This window comes from Artemia franciscana, chromosome 10 (genome assembly GCF_032884065.1).
Source record: "Artemia franciscana chromosome 10, ASM3288406v1, whole genome shotgun sequence".
Lineage (NCBI taxonomy): Eukaryota > Metazoa > Arthropoda > Branchiopoda > Anostraca > Artemiidae > Artemia > Artemia franciscana.
In genome coordinates, this window is record NC_088872.1 from 41676033 (window position 1) to 41696761 (window position 20729).

The 20729-nt window shown below is 33.4% G+C and overlaps 1 protein-coding gene across 3 annotated transcripts in view; it reads right to left on the reverse strand.

Annotated features, from left to right (window-relative positions):
- Nucleotides 1–785: 785 nt before the first annotated feature.
- LOC136032205 (neuralized-like protein 4) overlaps nucleotides 786–20729 on the reverse strand; it is a 74345-nt gene continuing 54401 nt past the window's right edge. For 2 of the 3 annotated variants that reach the window (XM_065712412.1, XM_065712410.1), the window contains 2 exons: nucleotides 5661–5812; nucleotides 786–1194 (listed from right to left, as the gene is read on the reverse strand). Coding sequence is in view for 1 of the 3 variants with exons in the window: in XM_065712410.1 (XP_065568482.1) it covers nucleotides 877–1194; nucleotides 5661–5812 (470 nt within the window). In the remaining 2 variants the exon portion in view is untranslated. Of the gene's footprint in view, nucleotides 1195–4926; nucleotides 4981–5660; nucleotides 5813–20729 lie in introns of those variants that run through there. The other variant, XR_010618680.1, reaches the window with a different exon arrangement.

Sequence of the window (20729 nt, forward strand, 5' to 3'; positions counted from 1 at the left end):
ATATTTAAAACCGGTTTCTCTGTGTACAGTCGGAAATAATAAGCTTAGTCTGATTGAGATAAAGTGCTATATAGTCATTTTTAATTAAATATTTAATATATAAAGTATGTAAGGTTAGGTATTTAATATAAAACGTTCGGTGTGGCCTGCTTTCCATGATTCTTTGTTGTAGTTTCCATAATTTTATCACTAAAGTATTATATTTTTATCATATTTTGGTGTATTTCATTATGATTAACCTAACTTAACTTCTTGAGTGGGGTCGGTATAATACGTAAGTATCCGAAGGAGCAAAAACAGCGATTCTTATGTTGTACAGGTTATAATGAAATTTTTGATTATTAGTTTCGTTTTCTATTTACTTTCCCTTCATTACAGTGAACAATTTGATACGAAGCTCAATCCCCTGATTGGCTAGCTGAAGTTTCTTATCTTTTCTCTTAGCCTTTTTTCATGGAATTTCAATATTCTTTCACATAAAAGGGCTTTTTATTTAACTTTAGTGAAATGTTATAAGCTAATACATTTGAGAACTATCGCTCAAAGGAATTGTGAAATAGAAGGATAGATGCCTGGAGGAAACTAAGGTTTGAAATAGTTTTTTTTTTGTCATAAAAACTTCAAAAATCCTAATTTATTCATTTTTAATCGAATTGTATACTTTTGGCATTTTAAGGGTAGGGAATTTTCTTATGGATGCCCTTGGTCAGCCGTATTTATTTTGCCAATTTTTTATTTAAAATTCTCATACCTATGCGTCTAAATAACTAAAGTTAGTAAATAGATTTATGCAAGATTATTTGTTTATTTCTTTCCAAAATGCTAAAGTAGGTATAGTTTTGAACGATTGGTAGTTTTACCCTTTTCCTGGTCTGGTCAACCAAGAAACCAACTATTAAGAGACCAATGAGGTCTCCTAGAAGTTGGTTTCTTGGTGGCTCTTCTAGTCCTTGGTTTCTTGGTTGGCTTTTTGTTCCCTTTACCAGGAATGCTTGGGTACTTTGGAGTTCCGGTGCCACATCTTGAGCACTGACAAATCTTGTCTGAGCCACAGTAGCCTGTGGCACAATTTTGTACTTGGCATGAAACAATGCAGGCTGGTCTTCCAATACCACAGCTTATGGCTTCAGTTTCATTGATAAAGTGGTTGCAAAAAATATACAAAGGCAGGATGAATACTATAGCCCTCATTTTCTGAAAAGAAAAATAAATTTAGCTTCAATTGACCAGATTACAAGGTCAGGTTTTCCAAGAAATTGACGTTAACTTTACATGAGAAAATACAGCTGAAAATCGAAACTGTTCCTAATCACGCAAAATCAGTTAAATAAACTCTGAACTGTGAACTTTAAGTTTAGAATTTTAAATAATCTTTTTTAAATATCGTTTTTCTTTGCTTTATCTAATGTCAGAAAATATTTCTAGACTTAGAGATCTAGTCTATTTGTAAACAAAAAACAAGCATTTCCAAATGAGAGTAAAGAGAAAATGAAATTCCATCCTACTCCAGAAAAACACTAAATTTTCCATTTTGGAAGAGATGAGCTTGAAACTTCTACAGCAGAGTTGTCTGATATGCGAAATTTAATACTGACATTACCATATATATCAGTTTTCTTTTTAAGGTGTTTTATCCCTTTTCAAACAGTTCGTGGTAACGAACTGTAGTAAGGAGTGACCCGGCTCAATAGTAACCAAAACTCTAAAAAATTGAATTTTCATATCAGTAGCTACATCAAAAGAATTGCATTTTAATGCTGATTTTAAATATATAAGTTTCATCAAGTTTAGTTTTACCCATCAAAAGTTAAGAGCCTGAGAAAATTTGCCTTATTTAAGAAAATAGGGGGAAACAAAAGTCATAGAATCTTAACGAAAATCACACCATCACATTCAGCGTATCAGAGAACCCCACTGTACAAGTTTCAAGCTCCTATCTACAAAAATGTGGAATTTTGTATTTTTTGCCAGAAGACAAATCACGGGTGTGTGTTTATTTGTTTGTTTGTTTTTTTTTTTTGTTTTTTTTTCTTTTCTTTTTCCCAGGGGTCATCGTATCGACCAAGTGGTCCTAGAATGTCGCAAGAGGGCTCATTCTAACGGAAATGAAAAGTTCTAGTGCCCTTTTTAAGTGACCAAAAAAATTGGAGGGCATCTAGGCCCCCTCCCACGCTCATTTTTTCCCAAAGTCAACCTATCAAAATTTTGAGATAGTCATTTTGTTCAGCATAGTCGAAAACCATAATAACTATGTATTTGGGGATGATTTACTCCCCTACAATCCCTGGGGGAGGGGCTGCAAGTTACAAACTTTGACCAGTGTTTACATATAGTAATGGTTATTGGGAAGTGTACAGACGTTTTCAGGGGGATTTTATTTTGTTTGGGGGGTGGGGCTGAGGGGAGGGGGCTATGTTGGAGGATCTTTCCTTGGAGGAATCTGTCATGGGGGAAGAAAAATTCAAGGAAAAGGGCGCATGATTTTCTAGCATTACTATAAGAAAACAATGAAAAATAAACATGAAAACGTTTTTTCAAATGAAAGGTAGGAGTAGCATTGAAACTTAAAACGAACAGAGATTATTACGCATATGAGGGGTTCTAAAAATACTTTAGCATAAAGAGCGAGGTATTTAGGAGGAGATAAATACCTCGCTCTTTATGCTAAAGTATTTTTAGTAATTTCAACTATTTATTCTACGGCCTTTCTGATTCAGGGGTCATTTTTAAAGAATTGGGACAAAACTTAAGATTTAGTGTAAAGAGCGAGGTATTAACGAGGATACAAACCCCCTTGTATACATAATAAAAATATAAGATTATGAAAGTTTGTTACGTAAGTTGCTAATTTATAAGTTACGTATATTTTTTACTAATAAAAACGTTGGTTAAAAATTAAAAGTTCTAGTTGCCTTTTTAAGCAACCGAAAAATTGGAGGGCAACTAGGCCTCCTTCTCCACCCCTTATTTCTCAAAATCGTCTGATCAAAACTAAGAGAAAGCCATTTATCCAAAGAAAGAATTTATATACAAATTTCATTTTAATAATTTATGTGGGGAGAGCCAAAACCAAACATGCATTAATTCAAAAACGTTCAGAAATTAAATAAAAAAAACTAATTTTTTTAGCTGAAAGTAAGGAGCAACATTAAAACTTAAAACGAACAGAAATTACTCCGTATATAAAATGGGTTGTCTCCTCCGCATATCCTCGCTCTTTACGCTAAAGTTTGACTCTTTGCCACAATTCTACTTTTTAAAACAATTAAAAGCTTTAGCGTAAAGAGCGAGGGAATGCGGAGGAGACAACCCATTTTATATACGGAGTAATTTCTGTTCGTTTTAAGTTTTAATGTCGCTCCTTAGTTTCAGCTAAAAAAATTAGTTTTTTTTATTTAATTCTTAAATGAGGCAACCTTTTTCAGGCTAATAGCTATTGATGTGCAGGTTTAAAGTTATCATGAGAACAATCTTTTTACGTATTTTTTTTTTAAGTTTCAGTTAAGACTCAGTCACAATGAGATTGGAATGGTGATCTGTTTGAAAAGTTATATCACGTAGACGTTATCATCACAGAATTGCTGAAGGGGAGGCTGTTTAAAGCTTTCAGTTATGAATTTTAGCTGATTATCAGCCTTTCATTCGTAATATTTAACCGTTTTGCACGAAAAATTGTAAAATTTATGATTTTTTCTACGCAGAAAAACTCAATGGACTGCCTTCAGCCTTAACTATCAATTAAATACTAAATTCATAAAACGCCATGGGTTGTTTTGTCTGAAGATTAAAAAAATATTGAATAAAAAAGTGGGAAGTTATGAGTTAGCTCAAATGTTTGGGGGGATGAGTTCCCTCCGAATTACTGACAACAACACTTATGATACCTGTGTAGACTTATGAACCTCTTCTTTCCTGGAATCCAAAGCTAATTGGTTGAGAAGAATATCTTGCTAACACACAAACAAGAACCGGAGTCTTGAGAGGTTTCTGGGCAATTTGTTGGCGACTCAACACGAACGGTATACAACTAATGCCGACGACCTCAACAAGCTACAAGAAACTGAGTCCAGTCTACAGGCCTAAGCCTCCAAACTTGAATCTGTATATTAAAACTTAAAACGAACAGAAAAAACCCCGTATATGAAAGGGGCTGTTCCCTCTTTAACACCTCGCTCTTTGCACTAAAGTTTGACTCTTTCTCTCAACTCTACTTTTTAAAACAGTAAAAACTTTACCGTAATTAGCGGGGCGTTGATGATTCATCATTTAGATTCTCTAGATGATGACTCAAGAGGATGGGTCACATACACCGAATGGAATAATCACGCCTGCCAAAAGTTACTTTTGAAGGAAGGATCCACCGTAGACGCCTACCTGGAATACCCAGGAATAGATGGAAAGACAACCTCGGAGGTGACCTCCTATGCCTTCTCAAAGAAGCTGACGACCAGGCATCACATAGAGAACTGATCAATGAACGTTTTGAGGGGATGGCCCCAACAAGACCTATGAGAACGTCCAGGACACAAGTAAGTAAGTAAGATATCCCCATAAAGCAAAAGCTTTTATGTACCTTTTGTTGATCAAATTACATCGCTATCGATACAATGATGGAATGCCACTAAAATGGCGATTTTTCATAACTGTTAAAAATCAATGAGATTGGATTAATAAGACACTAAAAAGAAATGAAAAAAAGCAACATAATATTGGGTGCTCCTTTAGTAAAGAGAGCACTTCTTCATCGACTATTTAATATTATAAAAGATTTTATGTCAGAGCATGTCAATAAATTAATTATTTCTAAAATTTAGCAGGTATAGTTTTTACCTGAAAAGTATCAAACACAGCTCTGCAAGTATCCATCTCTTTTATTTTATATCGGGACCCTTCATATCAAATACTAAAATAAATTGAAATAGCTACCTTAACCGTTACTGAGACTAATCAGATGCCAAACTGAGAAAAATACAAGATTACGTTTATTATATACTTGTTTTTTTCGGATGTGACTGCGGGTTTTTCCAAGGAAAGAAACTTTAGCCAACATACATTCCATAATAGAAAACACCAAACATAAAATGCAATCTTTTGTTTGTCTATTCCCTGTTTCTTCGCCATTATAATTAGTATATATTTTTAGAAGCACATAAGCTAATGAGCAATATCATATTGCTTAGAGTCTTCAAAATAAAAATTTATGCATTACTTTTGTCCAAGCCTTTAATGGATCTACTAAATATCTTTGCACGCAAAAGAGAATACCATAAACCCTCTCGGTCCTAGGAATATATGAAAAACTTGGATCTTAACTTTTAGTTTTTGATTCATAAAACTCGCACAAAAATATTTTTACAGGTAAGATCAAGGGTAACAGCTGGGCCGCTGGGTGACAGGAAATAAGTTCAAGTTTTTCAGAAAAGATAAAAATTACTTGACAGCTGAATATTCTTTTTTGATCTATGCCCCCCCTCCTTCCGGGGAATCTACGAAACGCTTTCCTCAAAATTTAACAGGTACCTCCTTTTCCTACCTTTAGTCAAATTATTCTTACTCCTCTACCCTTCCTTTATTTATTACCCCATGTGTGGTTTATGGTCCTTTGTTTTTCTATCTTTCTTTCCGGTTTTAAAAGCTATCATTATCTACGCTGTACCTACCGTTTTAGCAATGTCCGAAGAATATATAAGGATGGAAGGAAACAGCTCTGCCAACACTCCATCAGACGCAGCATCTGGACAGCTTCTGCCAAGAGTGCCGTACGAGGATCCAAACAGCTTTAATAAACCTTTTTCTAAACAGGCTGGGAAGACTGCATATGAAAGATAAAACAAATAAGGTATTTGTTAGTTAAACGAAACACACCGAAGAACTGAGGTTATTTTAATGCTAATGGAATAAAACCTTCATATAACCTTTGGTTCATATAATAATATAATTTGGGCTATATATTTGTACATTAGGGGGGGGGGGGGGTAAAGTATTAGGACAGCGCCCAAAACCAAACCTGACAGGCAAATCTAGCCTAAGCCCCTTCCCCCTAGTGTGCAAATATATAGCCCAAACTATACAATGCAAATTATACAAGTCCAATGCATTCTATGGCATGTCACTTGTCTTTGTTGCTATAAAACCGGTTTTCTGAGATCTAACCTAAGTGCAGTTCTTGAGGGTATTTTGTTTAATTAACAAGTACCAAAATAGAAACTTAATTCCTCATGAAGTTTAACCACAAGTTACCCCCTCTCATAGAAGGGGTAATGTGTACAATGTGTGCCTAAGTGCTTTATGGTCCTCGGTTTCTTTACCTTCTCTCCAATAATTATAAGCAATCGTTACCTATGCTGCCCGTTTTGTGGTTGAATTCAAACTTAGCAATGTCAGAAAAAAAGAAAAAGAAGAACAATAAGGATAACCCTTCACTTCAAACAATATCAAACTAGACGTAACTTTAACATCTGTTCGGATTCTATAGAGAGTGCTGCACGAGGATCATAACAGCTTTAATACAGCTATTTCTGAATAGGGTGGGAGGAGTTCATTGGAAAGATTAAAAAACTGGAACTTCATGCACCCTGAAGTTCCCCCACAAGTTACCTCCTCCATCGAAGGGCGTAAAGAGTAAATCTTTGCATAGACTGAGGCGGAGGAGGTTAGTGTGCAGCTGTGTTGCCCTAAGGCAGGTTGATGTTAGAGTGAGCTGTTAATAGTGGTAGTAGTAACTATAAGTTGGAAATTGAGTCACCCAAATATCGCAAAGAAGGAAAAAATCTCTCAGTCTAATTTTAGTTCAAAACTAGATCTACGTTGCATGGGCAACGTGAGGTGTTGCGGCAACCTGTGTTCGGCTTCGCCGAGTAAAGCGTAATGAGAGCAACACTTTGACTTTGTTTCCTCGGTTCGATTAAAGGCTGAAGCTGTTAATCTGTAAGGATCTAGAAATAAATACTAGGTACACCAACTCGCAAAAGTTGCAAATCCCTGATTGCAATTAGCAAAAGTTGCAAATTCCTCATCGCTAAAGAAGATTGTAGTTTAACAGCCGATTATTGCTTACAAGTCCCCTACAAGTCTTACCGCTGGAACCAAATTGGGCCTATTTTTTACCGCTGGGCCTATTTTTGGTTTCAGTGTGTACCTTACTACTGAATCTCATGAAGGAATTTTTCTACCGAAAAATAGATAATATTTACTTCGATCTGTGCCAAATCTTTGATCCATCAGGACTGCCCTCGAAAAAAAACATCTATCTGTCTTAGTTCAAAGTTGACTTTTTTGCCGTGTGCCAAGTTTCTAACGTCATCACTTAGAAAGGAGCAAAAATTAAACTCTAATTTCCTTAGTAATGGGAGAACTCTTAAAGTTTAAGAGGCATATTTGATACTATTTCTGTATCAACCTATTTTTGGTTTCAGTGTGTACCTTACTATTGAAGTTGTCAACCCCTTTAAACTTTCAAACTGGTTATCTCATGAAGGAATTTTTCTACCAAAAAATGGATGACATAAATTTTGATCAGCTCATCAAGAGCTATCGACTGCCGTCGAAAAAAAAATCTATCTTAGTTCAAAAGTTGACTTTTTTGCCGTATGCCAAGTTTCTAACGTCACCACTTAGAATTCAGTGATTTCTGCTTTGTGATTCAGTGATTTTCAGTGATTCGTGATTTCAGCTTTAAACTCAGCTGAAATCACGAACAGAAATGGGTAGAAACAATAGATGGCAGCACTTTCGGTTCCCACTTTTTATTTCTGTAATTTTTTCTGCCTGCTTGCCTGCTAGAACGGAGCTTTCTACTCAAAAGCAGAAACATGGTTTGATGCAACGAAAGCTTCACTTCATAACTTCAGATAGTTCTCTCTCACATAGGCTATAAAACTCCAAGTCACTTCACACACTAAAGGTTCTGGCTCAAGGACAAGCAAAAACCATCCTTTTTGGCCCCAGGCAAGAGCTCTACGAAGGTTTCCAAAATGCAAAGTCATATTCATCAATCCGATCTGAGGTCCACACTTTCCGTAAGAGCCTCAGAGGCTAGACCCTTACCACTTTCTAGGAATAAGCTGAAATCGGGGTGCTAGGAAAAAAAAACAAAAAAAAAACGACAAAACCATAGTGTTGCTCTCGCAACACAATGGTTTACTACAATCACGAATATCTTTCTTTGCTGGTTCGCGAATGACTTTTTAATTCGTATTGTGTGAAAGAGTTAAGAAAATTATCCTTGGTGATGATAAATTATTCAAAATAAAAATCATGACTGTGAGATTTAATTTTCACCCTTGTGATATTTCGGCTAATTTGAAGGAATTTACATAAAAAATTAAAATGTGTGTTTTCCGACAGTTTGTGTTTATAAGCTGAAAGTACAGGGGATCGGTCTCAATAGTAACCAAAACACTAAGAAATAAGTGTTGTTGCTAGGAAACATGTTAAAATAGTGTATTTTTGCGGTGATTCCAAACACATAAGACTCATTAAACTTTAAATCCCTTAATTTTTTTAAAATTTAATCAACATAACACTAAACGCAACCCCTCCCCCCTAAGGTGTTAGATACTGTTAAAAATCACACCATCATATTAGAAGGTCCAAAAAAGTTATTACTGAGGATACACTCCAAAATCGGTATTACGGGGGGCTGAAATAGTGAGACCCTCCTATTATCCAGGATTACTTCTGTATGTTTGACTTTTAATTTTAACTGTTATTTGAAAAAGAGTCACCTCTTTTCATTTAGTCGCTACACGAAGCACCTGTCAGGAAGTGTTCCACGGGAGGACTGGGAGGAAACATAATCATTGACAGAGGCCTCAGGATACAATATAGTATCTTGAAGAACAAAATCACAGAAATAAAATATTCAGGTATTACTTTAAGTAGGTATTATTTTAACTTTTTAAGTTTTTTCCAGTTTACGTTAGGATATCTATGAAAACTCAGAGTGGTTAGCATGGGCCACACCCAGGGTTGCCATCTGGTGTAAAAAACACTATACTTAGGTGATTTTTTGGCAGATTTGGTGATTTCCTTCAATAGTCTAGTGATTTATGCGCTTATTTAGTGATTTTTGTACGCAATATAAAAATGAAATCCTATGCAAAATAAAGAGGGCATTGGCTCATAATATCAATAAGGAAATTAAAGACAATTCAATGAAGAGCAAAACATCAGTGAGCGTTAATAGTATCATTGGTAGTTTACTGAAAGATACCATCATTGAAAAGAATAATAGCAATGATGATATGTGTGATGAGCTTGCAGGTGCAACCATCTTAAAAGTCGTGTTTGACCCCGAAATGAAATAAGTGTCATGTCAAGATAAAACATGATATTATTTTCTGGAGTGGATTCAAACATTCAAATTTCTTATTATGATGTTAAAAATACATATAATGACATGACCGATTCTATCAACGTAGGCATGATGATTAAAGAAAGAAAATAAAAAAGGAAATGTATTATTCGATGTATGAAATGTTTTCATCAAAATTTGAATTTTCTTGGTAATTTTTGGAATAGGAAATGATAGTAAAATCATGCCGGATATTTTCAAAATCTTAACAAGTATTTCAAGATTACATTGATCTTCAGAAATGTCTTATGAAATTACTGGTTAAGAGAAGTCACTTGCACAATGCATCGTCATTCGACGAATATCAGTACGTAATCATTGGTGAACATAATTTTTTTCTATGCGATTACCACTGTGGGACTCTTTGTTTGGTCATCCAGAGTACTTAGGTTATCATATTTTTTTGAACAGTATTATTTGTACATTGGAAGGATAAACAGTTACACCTCATTTTCAAAAAAAAGTGAAGATGAAATATTTCAAGAAAAGTGTGTTTATGATAAAGTTTTCGTAGCATAGAATGTTGACAAGGACTAATACTTGAACTATGAAACAAGTATTAATGGTAAAAATATTGGAAATGTATTTGTGCGTTGTCATGAAAGTGAGAGATTAAATTCCTATGGAGAATAAAAAAAAATCAAGATTTGTGACATTTGGATATGCGAGAGTAACACTTCCAGAAAAGAAGCCGCTAAAAGAGAGTGCAAGTTTGAAACTAATAGTTGATGACGAGGAGCAACTTCTATCTTATGGTTCTCGTAACACTTTACCTATTGATAGATCCTATCGCCTTCTTTCTGGTATTAGTATTAAAAAAAAAACAGGGAAAAGAAGGTTATATTGCTCTACCAGTACTATAAACCAAATCCTATCTACATGTCGAAACTGTACCTGTGTAAAAACAATGTTGTAATAGACAATGAAATTGCAAATAAAATAAAAATGCCATTGACATAGTATATCGCCAAGGAAATTAAAGACCATTCAACGAAAAGCAAAGCATCTGTGAACGTTAATAGCATCATTGTTATTTTACTAACCTATACCATCATTGAAAAGAACAAAAGCAAAAAATGAAACGTGTAATGAGCTCGTAGGTGTAACCAGGTTGTCGTGTATGAACCCGAAATGAAATAAGGACCATGTCAAGATAAAACATGAGGAACTGTTTTTTGGAGTGGATTCAAAACATTCAAATTTTTATGATGATATTAATAGCATGTAGTATTGTGCGTGCCATTATTTCAATAGAAATATGTATTTGAAATTACTTTGAATTACTGTCATAAATTATTTTCAGACACAGAAACTACTACCAGGCTCAAAAGTAGTGTACTAGAGTCAAAAATAGATGGAATATAGGAGACACATCAAAAAATTGTCTTTTTGTTCAAGGATTTGATGTGGGAAACATTCCAGTGAAACTTTATGCTTTAACTGAAGCTATGATATTTGTGAGCGATACATGGGATCAATAAGCTATAGTTAAAACTATATTAATTTTCGTGTGCAACCACCAAGATATATCTCCCGACCTTTACGGTCACAAAAAACGTACTGGTCTAAAGGAGAGGATGTTAGACTAAGGTCGTTTAATGGAAGGTGGTCAGAGAATTTCATCGATATTTGCAAAGGTTGGATTCTTTTTTGTTGGCCACACTGACCACGTTCCTTTCAGACCACGTTACTTCAGAGTGCCTTTTGTGCAGATATGGTTGGAAACTTGGTAGAGAGTGATATGCCTATAGATGAACATTGAAGACACTTTGAAACATGTCCTTTTGTTCAAGGAGTCTATGGGGAAACATCCTAGTGAAAACTTCTGCTTTAACTGGAGGTTATGACATTTGTGAGTGATACCTGGGATCAAGAAGCAATAGTCAACATTACATTAAATTTCGTCTGCAACCACCAAGATATGTCTCCCAACCTTTACTGTTATAAGAAGAACATACTACTTTTAAATAAGAGGATGTTAGAATAAGGATGTTTAATGGAAGGTTGTTAAAGGATTTTATTGATACCGAAAAACTTGAAAAAGCTGGATTCTTTTTTGTTGGTCACAGTGACCAGGTTCAGTGTGCCTTTTTTGCTTGTGTGGTTTGGAACTTGGAAGAGGAGGATATGCTAATAGATGAACGTAGAAGACATTTTGAAATGTCCTTTTGTTCAAGAAGTTGATGTGGGAAACATTTTAGTGAAACCTTCTGCTTCAACTGGAGAGTATGACATTTGTGAGCGATACTTGGGATAAAGTAGCTATAGTCAAAACTATATTAATATTTGTCAGCAACCACAAAGATGTACCTCCCAAATTTTACTGTCACAAGAAGAAGGCACTGCTCTTAAACGAGAGGATTTTAGACTGCGGACGTTTTTATCAAAACATCAATCAAACAAAACAATTCTGTGAAATCTTGCTACTTCGGATTTTTTCTAAGCCAAACACACGAGCGTGAATAATAGGATTTTCAAATGTTTCATTCAGTCAAATGAGAATCAATTCAAAATGAATATAGCAGAAAAAAAATCTTGTGAAGTCTTGCTACTTTGGATTTTTTTCAAAGTCAGAGACATATGAGCTTTAGTAACCGGATTTTTCAAATGTTTCATTCGGTTACATTACTACTTTTGCCATCCATTCATTTTCAGTCACAGATGACAACACGTTTTGACTAACTCAAGTGTTTAGAGTTAGAAACATAAGAAGTGGAAACTTATCAAGATTCGGACCTGAAAAGATTATTAACTTGCTTTTATTAAAATCTCTACTGCTGCCATCTATTAATTTACAGTCATAGAAGGCAATATTTTTACTACCCCAATTGCAGGCACCTATTTCTGTTCAGAATTCTTCCGAAGAAGAGTAAAAAGTCACACTTCAGTTCTGAATTTTCCAAAGAATAGAAGTGTTTAGCTTATGCTCAACATTTATTCAAGATATAATTGATTTTTAAGCTAGCAAGTAGTTTTTTTGTTTATTTTCGAATGCGAAAATGAGAGTGGTATATGTATGCCGATCATTATTTATTGTTTTTTGTTAAAGGTGAACAAATTAATTTTGTGGGCTAGTTTGTTTGTAATCAGCAATGTGAGAGCCGATTAAAAATGAATCAAGCGGAAAAACACAAAAAAAATCTTTTGAAGTCTCACTACTTTGAATTTTTGTTCAAAGCCAAACACATGAGCGTGAATTACAGGATTTTCAAATATTTCATTCGGTTACATTCCTACTACTGCTGCCATCCCTTCTTTTTCAGTAATAGACGACGACACGAATTGGGAAATTTATCGAGATTCAGACCTGAAGGGAATTATTAACAGGTTAATATTATAATCTCTACTGTTGCGATCCATTCATTATTGGTCATAGATAGTGATATTTGTTTACTACCCCAAGTGCAGGCATCTATTCCTGTTTACATATAAATGATTGCACAACATAATTTTTACCTCCAACCGGGTGCCTGCAGCAAACCTACAATCGTGCCTTTTATCAAATTAAATAAAAAAACTAGTTTTTTAAACTGAAAGTAAGGAGCGATATTAAAACTTAAAACGGACAGAAATTACTCCGTATATGAAATGGGTTGTCCCCTCCGCAATCTCTTGCTCTTTACGCTAAAGTTTGATTCTTTGCCACAATTCTACTTTTTAAAACAATTAAAAACTTTAGCGTAAAGAGCGAGGGATTGCGGAGGGGACAACCCATTTCATATACGGAGTAATTTCTGTCCGTTTTAAGTTTTAATATCGCTCCTTACTTTCAGTTTAAAAAACTAGTTTTTTTATTTAATTTCTGAACGTTTTTGAATTAATGCATTTTTGATTTTGGCCCTCCGCACATTAATTAGTAAAATGAAATTTGCATATTATTTTTTTTCTGATTAAACGGCTTTCTCTTAGTTTTGATCAGAGGATTTTGAGAAATAAGGGGTGGGGAAGGAGGCCTAGTTGCCCTCCAATTTTTCGGTTACTTAAAAAGGCAACTAGAGCTTTTAATTTTTAACGAAAGTTTTTATTAGTAAAAAATATACGTAACTTAAGAATTAACTTACGTAACAAACTTTTATGCTCTTATATTTTTTATTATGTATATGAGGGGGTTTGTCCCCTCGTTAATACCTCGCCTTTTACACTAAATCTTAAGTTTTGTCCCAATTCTTTAAGAATGAACCCTGAATCAGAAAGGCCGTGGAATAAATAGTTGAAATTACTAAAAACACTTAGCATAAAGAGCAAGGTATTTATCTCCTCCTAAATACCTCGCTCTTTATGCTAAAGTATTCTTTAAACCCCTCATATGCGTAATAATCTCTGTCAGTTTTAAGTTTTAATGCTACTCTTTACTTTCAGTTGAAAAACTTTTTCGTGTTTAAGTTTTCATTGTTTTTTTTTAAAGTAATGCTAGAAAACCCCGTGCCCTTTTCATTGAATATCTCTTCCCCCATGACATGTTCCTCCAAGAGAAGATCCTCCCACTTAGCCTCCTCCCCTCAACCCCACCCCAAACCAAAAATATCCCCCTGAAAATGTAAACACTTGACAAAGTTTGTAACTTGCAGCCCCTCCCCTAGGGACTGTGGGGGAATGAGTCATTCCAAAGACATAGTTAATATGGTTTTCGACTATGCGGAACAAAATGGCTATCTCAAAATTTGGATCCGTTGATTTTGGGAAAAAAATGAGCGTGGGAGGGGGCCTGGGTGCCCTCCAATTTTTTTGGTCACTTAAAAAGGGCACTAGAACTTTTCATTTCCGTTAGAATGAGCCCTCTTGCGAGATTCTTGGACCACTTGGTCGATACGATGACCACTGTGGGAAAAAAAAAACAAAAAAATAAACACGCACCCGTGATTTGTCTTCTGGCAAAAAATACGAAATTCCACATTTTTGTAGATAGGAGCTTGAAATTTTTGCTATAGGGTTCTTTTATACGCTGAACATGATGGTGTGACTTTCGTTAAGATTCTATGACTTTTAGGGGGTGTTTCCCCCAATTTTCGAAAATAAGGCAAATTTTCTCAGGCTCGTAACTTTTGATGACAAAGATTAAATTTGACGAAACTTATATATCTAGAATCAGCATGACAATTCGATTCTTTTGATGTATCTTTTAGCATCAACATTCCGTTTTTTAGAGTTTCGTTTACTATTGAGCCGGGTCTCTCCTTACTACAGTTCCTTACCACGAACTTTTCGAAAAGAAAATAATTCGGTATTTTGGGGCTTCTGACATTATTACTCCTTTGCGGAAGTTAGGCTCAAAATTAGAAAAGGATTATATTTTTTCTCTGGGCCCCTTCCACCTCTTAGTTCGTTTATTTTCCCTTTAGTTTTCACCTGTTTTTGCTTTATAGTTGTGTTATCTCTTAGCAGTTCTTTCGTTAGTTGAGTTATGGTTGTGGTATATATGTTTTATCGCTCGTATAGTTGTGTTATTTTCAAATTATACTCCATAATAGAGAGGCCCCGAAAACCCAGCATTGTATATTAAGCTCTGAATTTGACGTTTTTTTCTAACGTGACCAGATTCGTCCTGCGCCCTGCACCCTTTTCATTGAATTTTTCTTCCCCCATGACATATTTCTCCAAGGAAAGATCCTCCCACATAGACCCCTCCCCTCAAACCTACCCCCAAAAACCAAAAAAATCCCCCTGAAAACGTCTGTACACTTCCCAATAGCCATTATTAAATGTAAACACTGGTTGAAGTTTGTAACTTGCAGCCCCTCCCCCAGGGACTGTGGGGGAGTAAGTCATCCCCAAAGACATAGTTATTATGGTTTTCGACTATGTTGAACAAAATGGCTATCTCAATATTTTGATCCGTTGACTTTGGGGAAAAATGAGCGTGGGAGGGGGCCTAGGTGCACTCCAATTTTTTTGGTCACTTAAAAAGGGCACTAGAACTTTTCATTTCCGTTAGAATGAGCCCTCTTGCGACAATCTAGGACCACTTGGTCGATACGATGACCCCTAGGGAAAAGAAAAAAAACACAAACAAACAAATAAACACGCACCCGTGATTTGTCTTCTGGCAAAAAATAAAAAATTCCACATTTTTGTAGATAGGAGCTTGAAACTTCTACTGTAGAGTTCTCTGATACGCTGAATCTGATGGTGTCGTTTTCATTAAGATCCTACGACTTTTAGGGGGTGTTTCCTCCTATTTTCCTAAATAAGGCAAGTTTTCTCAGGCTCGTAACTTTTGATGGGTAAGACTAAACTTGATAAAACTTATATATTTGAAATCAGCAATAAAATGCAATTCTTTTGATCTAGCTATTGATATCAAAATTCAATTTTTTAGAGTTTTGGTTACTATTGAGCCGGATGTTTGATAGCTACATTCTAGTTAGGTTTATTTAGGTTCGCTTAGCGTTCTAAAGTGTTTAAAGTTAGAGACATATGAAGTGCGAAATTATCAAGATTCAGACCTGAAAGGCTTATTAACATGTTCATATTAGAATCTCTACTGCTATCATCTACTCAATTGCAGTCTTTGATGGTGATTTTTTACTACCCCAAGGGCTGCCATCGATTCGGATATAATTTTAGATAGTAGCCTGACTTTCGTTACCTTCATCTGGCTACCTGCAACTAGCCTAAATCTCTACATTTTTTACATAACTGCATTCAAGTTAGGTTCATTTAGGTTTACTTAACATGGCCCAAAAAGCTAAGTGAACTTGAATGAACTTAACTCGAATAATGTTGAACGACAATACCTTAGATAAGCTTAATAATACTTTAACTCGCTTATAGATTCAAGGGATTAAATCCCCATGTTACCGTCTTTACCTTATTTTTCAAAAGCTTTCTTTTAGTGGCTTTAGGGTCTAGATCTTTTTTATTTTGTTATTCTAAGAACATTATATGTCTATTGGCTCTTTAATTATACTGAGTTTCTGATAATCTTTCCACCTTTCCGAATAGTACATCCTTATAGTTTTGCAATGTTTTTTATCCTTTACGATATTAGTTTTCATACATTAAGGATTTTTCTTTGCTTGGTTGTCAACGCCACCATCAATTAGATAGGCATATACTTTAGGTCTTAAACAAAAAAACTCAGATAATATCTTACCGTTCATCTTATCCTTCATTTGTCTTATGACTTTTTTTATTTAATTGAGGAAATTTATAGGAATTATCAACCTTATGTTCTGAAGCATCAAGTTAAATCATGCTTTATATCTGAATAAAAGTCTTCAGTTCTTATATCATAGATAAAACTGTCAGTATACATTTAGAATAAATCTAAAGCCTCACCATATTTAAGTTTCATATTTTCATAATGAAATTCATAAATAGGTAACTTAGATAATTCTACAACAGCAAATCCAATGTAAATAGATTTATCTAATCTTATTTTTGATTTAGCCATCCTAGCTACTGAAAATATATCGCTAAATAAAATTTCAGATCTAAATTTTAGTTTTTTAACGATTTTTGTCTTTGTTCATCACAAGTAATTATTTTAATATTTGCTTTTTTTCTTACATTTTCCATAGTCTTTGCAAATCATACATTATTCATAAGTTTAAAGAAATCTTTTTCAAAATCATTTGTTCCTTCTTGACGTAGTCTATGATTGATATAACCTTTTAAATAATCTGCTTCTCTGAGTGCTATTATCGTTTGGACTTTTCTTAGTACTAAATCATGCTTTAGATAAAATTTTCAATTTTTATTGATAACAACATAATACTCATAATATTTAACAAATTCATAATGATCGGAAGCAAGAGGTAAATCCTTATGTAGGGCATGAAATTGCAATGAGTATTCTAAATCGATTTCATAAATTGCTCACACATTATCCTTATCCATTTCTTATTGAACATGTTGCTTTAATTGTTGGTAGTGATCGAAAGAATTGTTTTCTTTTAAAAGGTCGGGTATTTTAATAAATTTAAAGTCTTTTTTAGGTAAATTTTGTGACATTGCCCAAAAATACAAATTTTCAGCATCTAAATACATTAAATAATTTGAAAATTGTGTTTTATTAAACTTTTTCATATATTTATTATTTGCTTCGGCATATCTTTTTATAGATTCAGATACATCTCCTCTTATTCCTTTTTCAATAAAGGTATACATATTTTCGTCAGAAAATAATGGAATTTCATCGTAGAGTTTTTGGAAAAAACTTTCCATGTTAATCCTGATGTTGAGAAGAATTGTAGTGGATCTAGTTTATAATTATTTAAAGACGTATTTCAAAAAGTTTCAACAACATCTGATAAAATTAAACATCACTTTTTAGATATAATTTAGTGAAATCTAATAGTGTTTTACATTTAAATAATTTCCAAATAGACTTTGCTCTTATATATTCTTCTTCAGAAATATTTTTCCTTGTTAGTCTGGAATAAAACGTGTCTATGTAAGGGTATTTTTTATCATATATTTTTTCATAGCTATCAATATATTCGTAGGGATAAATCCCTTTCTCTATTATTTCTTTGAATTCTTCAGTATTTTGAAATATATCAGAAGTTGACTTAAAAAAATTTCTTAAACAATTGAAATTTACTTTACACTCACATTTAGCTAAATTCTTAGAAGGTCTATGTAGCGATGAAGCCATAAAACAGGGTTTATCTATGAAACGCATATCCTATTGGGTTTCATTAACAGTACTTGTTTTGTAAAACAACATAAAACTCTCCGCTGAATTAAAAATACCGTTATCAGGTACTGCTTCTCTAAGAAATAAATGAAAGTCATATTTTGAGTGATTATGCAATACTATAGGGATATGTTTAGGAATTATAAAGTTTTTATTACATTAAACATGAGTAAATCCACGTATATTACCGATCAAATGGTCGTGATCTAAGTGAAAATTATTATCTATTATTTCTTTTTCTCAAATATCACAGCTTTTATTAGTTTTATTATTTAATTTTTCTTTTACTTGTTTTTGTGCATAACCATGTTCTCTCTGTCTATTTCCATACTCCTTGGCTATTCCTTTGCACACTTCTGTTATGGTAGTTAAAAAATTCCCACTAGCATCTTCACCAAAGTATTCAGAATATTTATTTTGTGATGCGTCAAAAGAACAACATACATGGAATCCATAAGCAAATGGCTTTTGCTTTGCTACTTTAATTGTGTTTTTACCTTTTTTGATTAAATTCTTCATTATACGATTCAAAATCGGCCATAATACACTAGACTGCTTTCATTTGCTTAGCCATATTTTAAGAATGTATTTTTGATCCTAGTTTTGGCACAATGATGTCAGGATTTTCACAGTTTTCTTTTTATTATACTTTGTTGTTCATTAAAGTTTCTTCCGCAAGATGTAAATCGACGAAATCTATGCCCATTTTTAGCTATTTGAGATGCAAGTGATATACTTATATCTTTAATTAAAACATAATGATTATCAAAATAGAGTGAACTAATCTTATGTGTAGCAGTTTTACCATTGATCTTAGTTTTATTTATATGAGCTGTCTCCATTTTATTTTTATTTATTTCAAATGAACACATTTTAATATTACATTTGTTTTCAAATTTACAAATATTTTGAAAATCCATTGGGAAATTCACAATCCCTTTAAAGTTAAACTCATTGTCATGTTTTTGATAGTTTGATAGTCTGTATACATGACTTTTAGCTGGATGAAGATAAGTGAGTATTCACCAACAAAAAAAATATTTATTATCATTATTTGTTATATTTATGCAAGCTTTTCTATATTTTATAAATTCAGTCAATTCTTTATGAGTACCTCCCACATAATTTGGTAGTCTTGTCATTCGATAGTCCATTCCATCGACTATTTCAAATTGTAACCCTGATCTGTCTGTATTCTCTATGACTAATGTTGGTATATTCCTGTGATTACTAGTTAAATGGATCTATTCGATGTCGCTATTTTTATATAAAATCCAGGAATAGCTCTGATAATGGATAGGGTCGAGTTCTTCATTATCCCTCTGAGAATAAAACATTGTACCTGTTGTAAATTTAACTCTACAACTATCTCTATCATTCATTCTATATTTTAAATCTCTAACAACACGGTCAAAAAGTAGTCCAAACCAGCAACATTTGCATTCATTGAAATACTAACTGTAAGGAAATTGTCTCTAATCCATTGAATACATGGATTATTATCGTGTTCTTCTTCTTTAAAAAAAAATACTCTGGGAAATCTGGAACTTCTCTTGTTTTTTCATGTGTACAAAAACATTCGAAATGTCAATATTTCTATCTTTTTAGCATGTTTTTACCGCTGAAATCTCTAATGAGTTTTGGAGCATCCTTATTCACTTTCTTATTAATCACAACTTGTTTATCAAAATAACCTTTTACTTTATTTTTCACTTCGTTATAATTTCCAGCAGTTGGAATCTGTTTTGATTTTTTTAAAATTTGTAAGTTCAATAATATCTTAATTTTTCATAGTGTTAAATTGATCACGTATATCTGAAAAGGTTTTATCCTTTTCTATTATTTAATTTTCTAAGCCTGTTTTTAAATCTGGATTCATACTAAATGTGTAGGGTTTCCTATCATCTCGACTGATAATATTTTATTATTAAGATGATTATTTATTTTATCTTATAGTTCATATTTTCTGCCAACAGCTTTTATATCAAATAGTTTTGATGCTGCGCGTAATTCATGAATTGTGCAACGCGATGGTTTATTTTTTTTCTTGGCAAATTCGGATCTTCATTGTAAACAAATTCTAATCACTTCTGCAGTTTCTGCCATTTATTATGAGCTGATTTTACTTAAAAAATCTCAAATCTTAAAAGTAGTCATGCCTGGGGAATTTTATTGCTTACTATTTACCACTCTTGAGACTTTCTTGAGAACGTGGAAATCTGCTAGTGTTTATTAATATGTTGAATAATTTAAATTTTTTTATTAATTTAAATCTGCAATAAACGAAGATTTATCGTATCCGATGTAAAAAGGTTACTGTAACCGATACATCAAATTATATTAAAAAGAAACGATTTTTTCAATATTATTATAAAATCTAGAGCTCAAAATTTTAAAGTAGATGTAATTCATTTATAATGGATGTTACCAGTATTAAATCCCAGTTTACCCATCTTGACTCAATTAGAAGCTGGATTAATGAAGATGATGGAACAATTAAGATCTGGATTAGGAAAGGGCATCTGATTTGAATTCAGATGCGAAGTTTGTAATAACTATGAAACTGATATTAAAACGGATACAGAAATAACATGAAGGGTAGTCAGTGAACGCTATAGTACAAACTAAAATTGTTGTTGCGTTACAGAAATCTGAAAAAGATAACAGTTATACGCAAAAAATATGGTATTTTACCATATGAACAGCAATAGAAACGAAGTGAGAATAAATGGA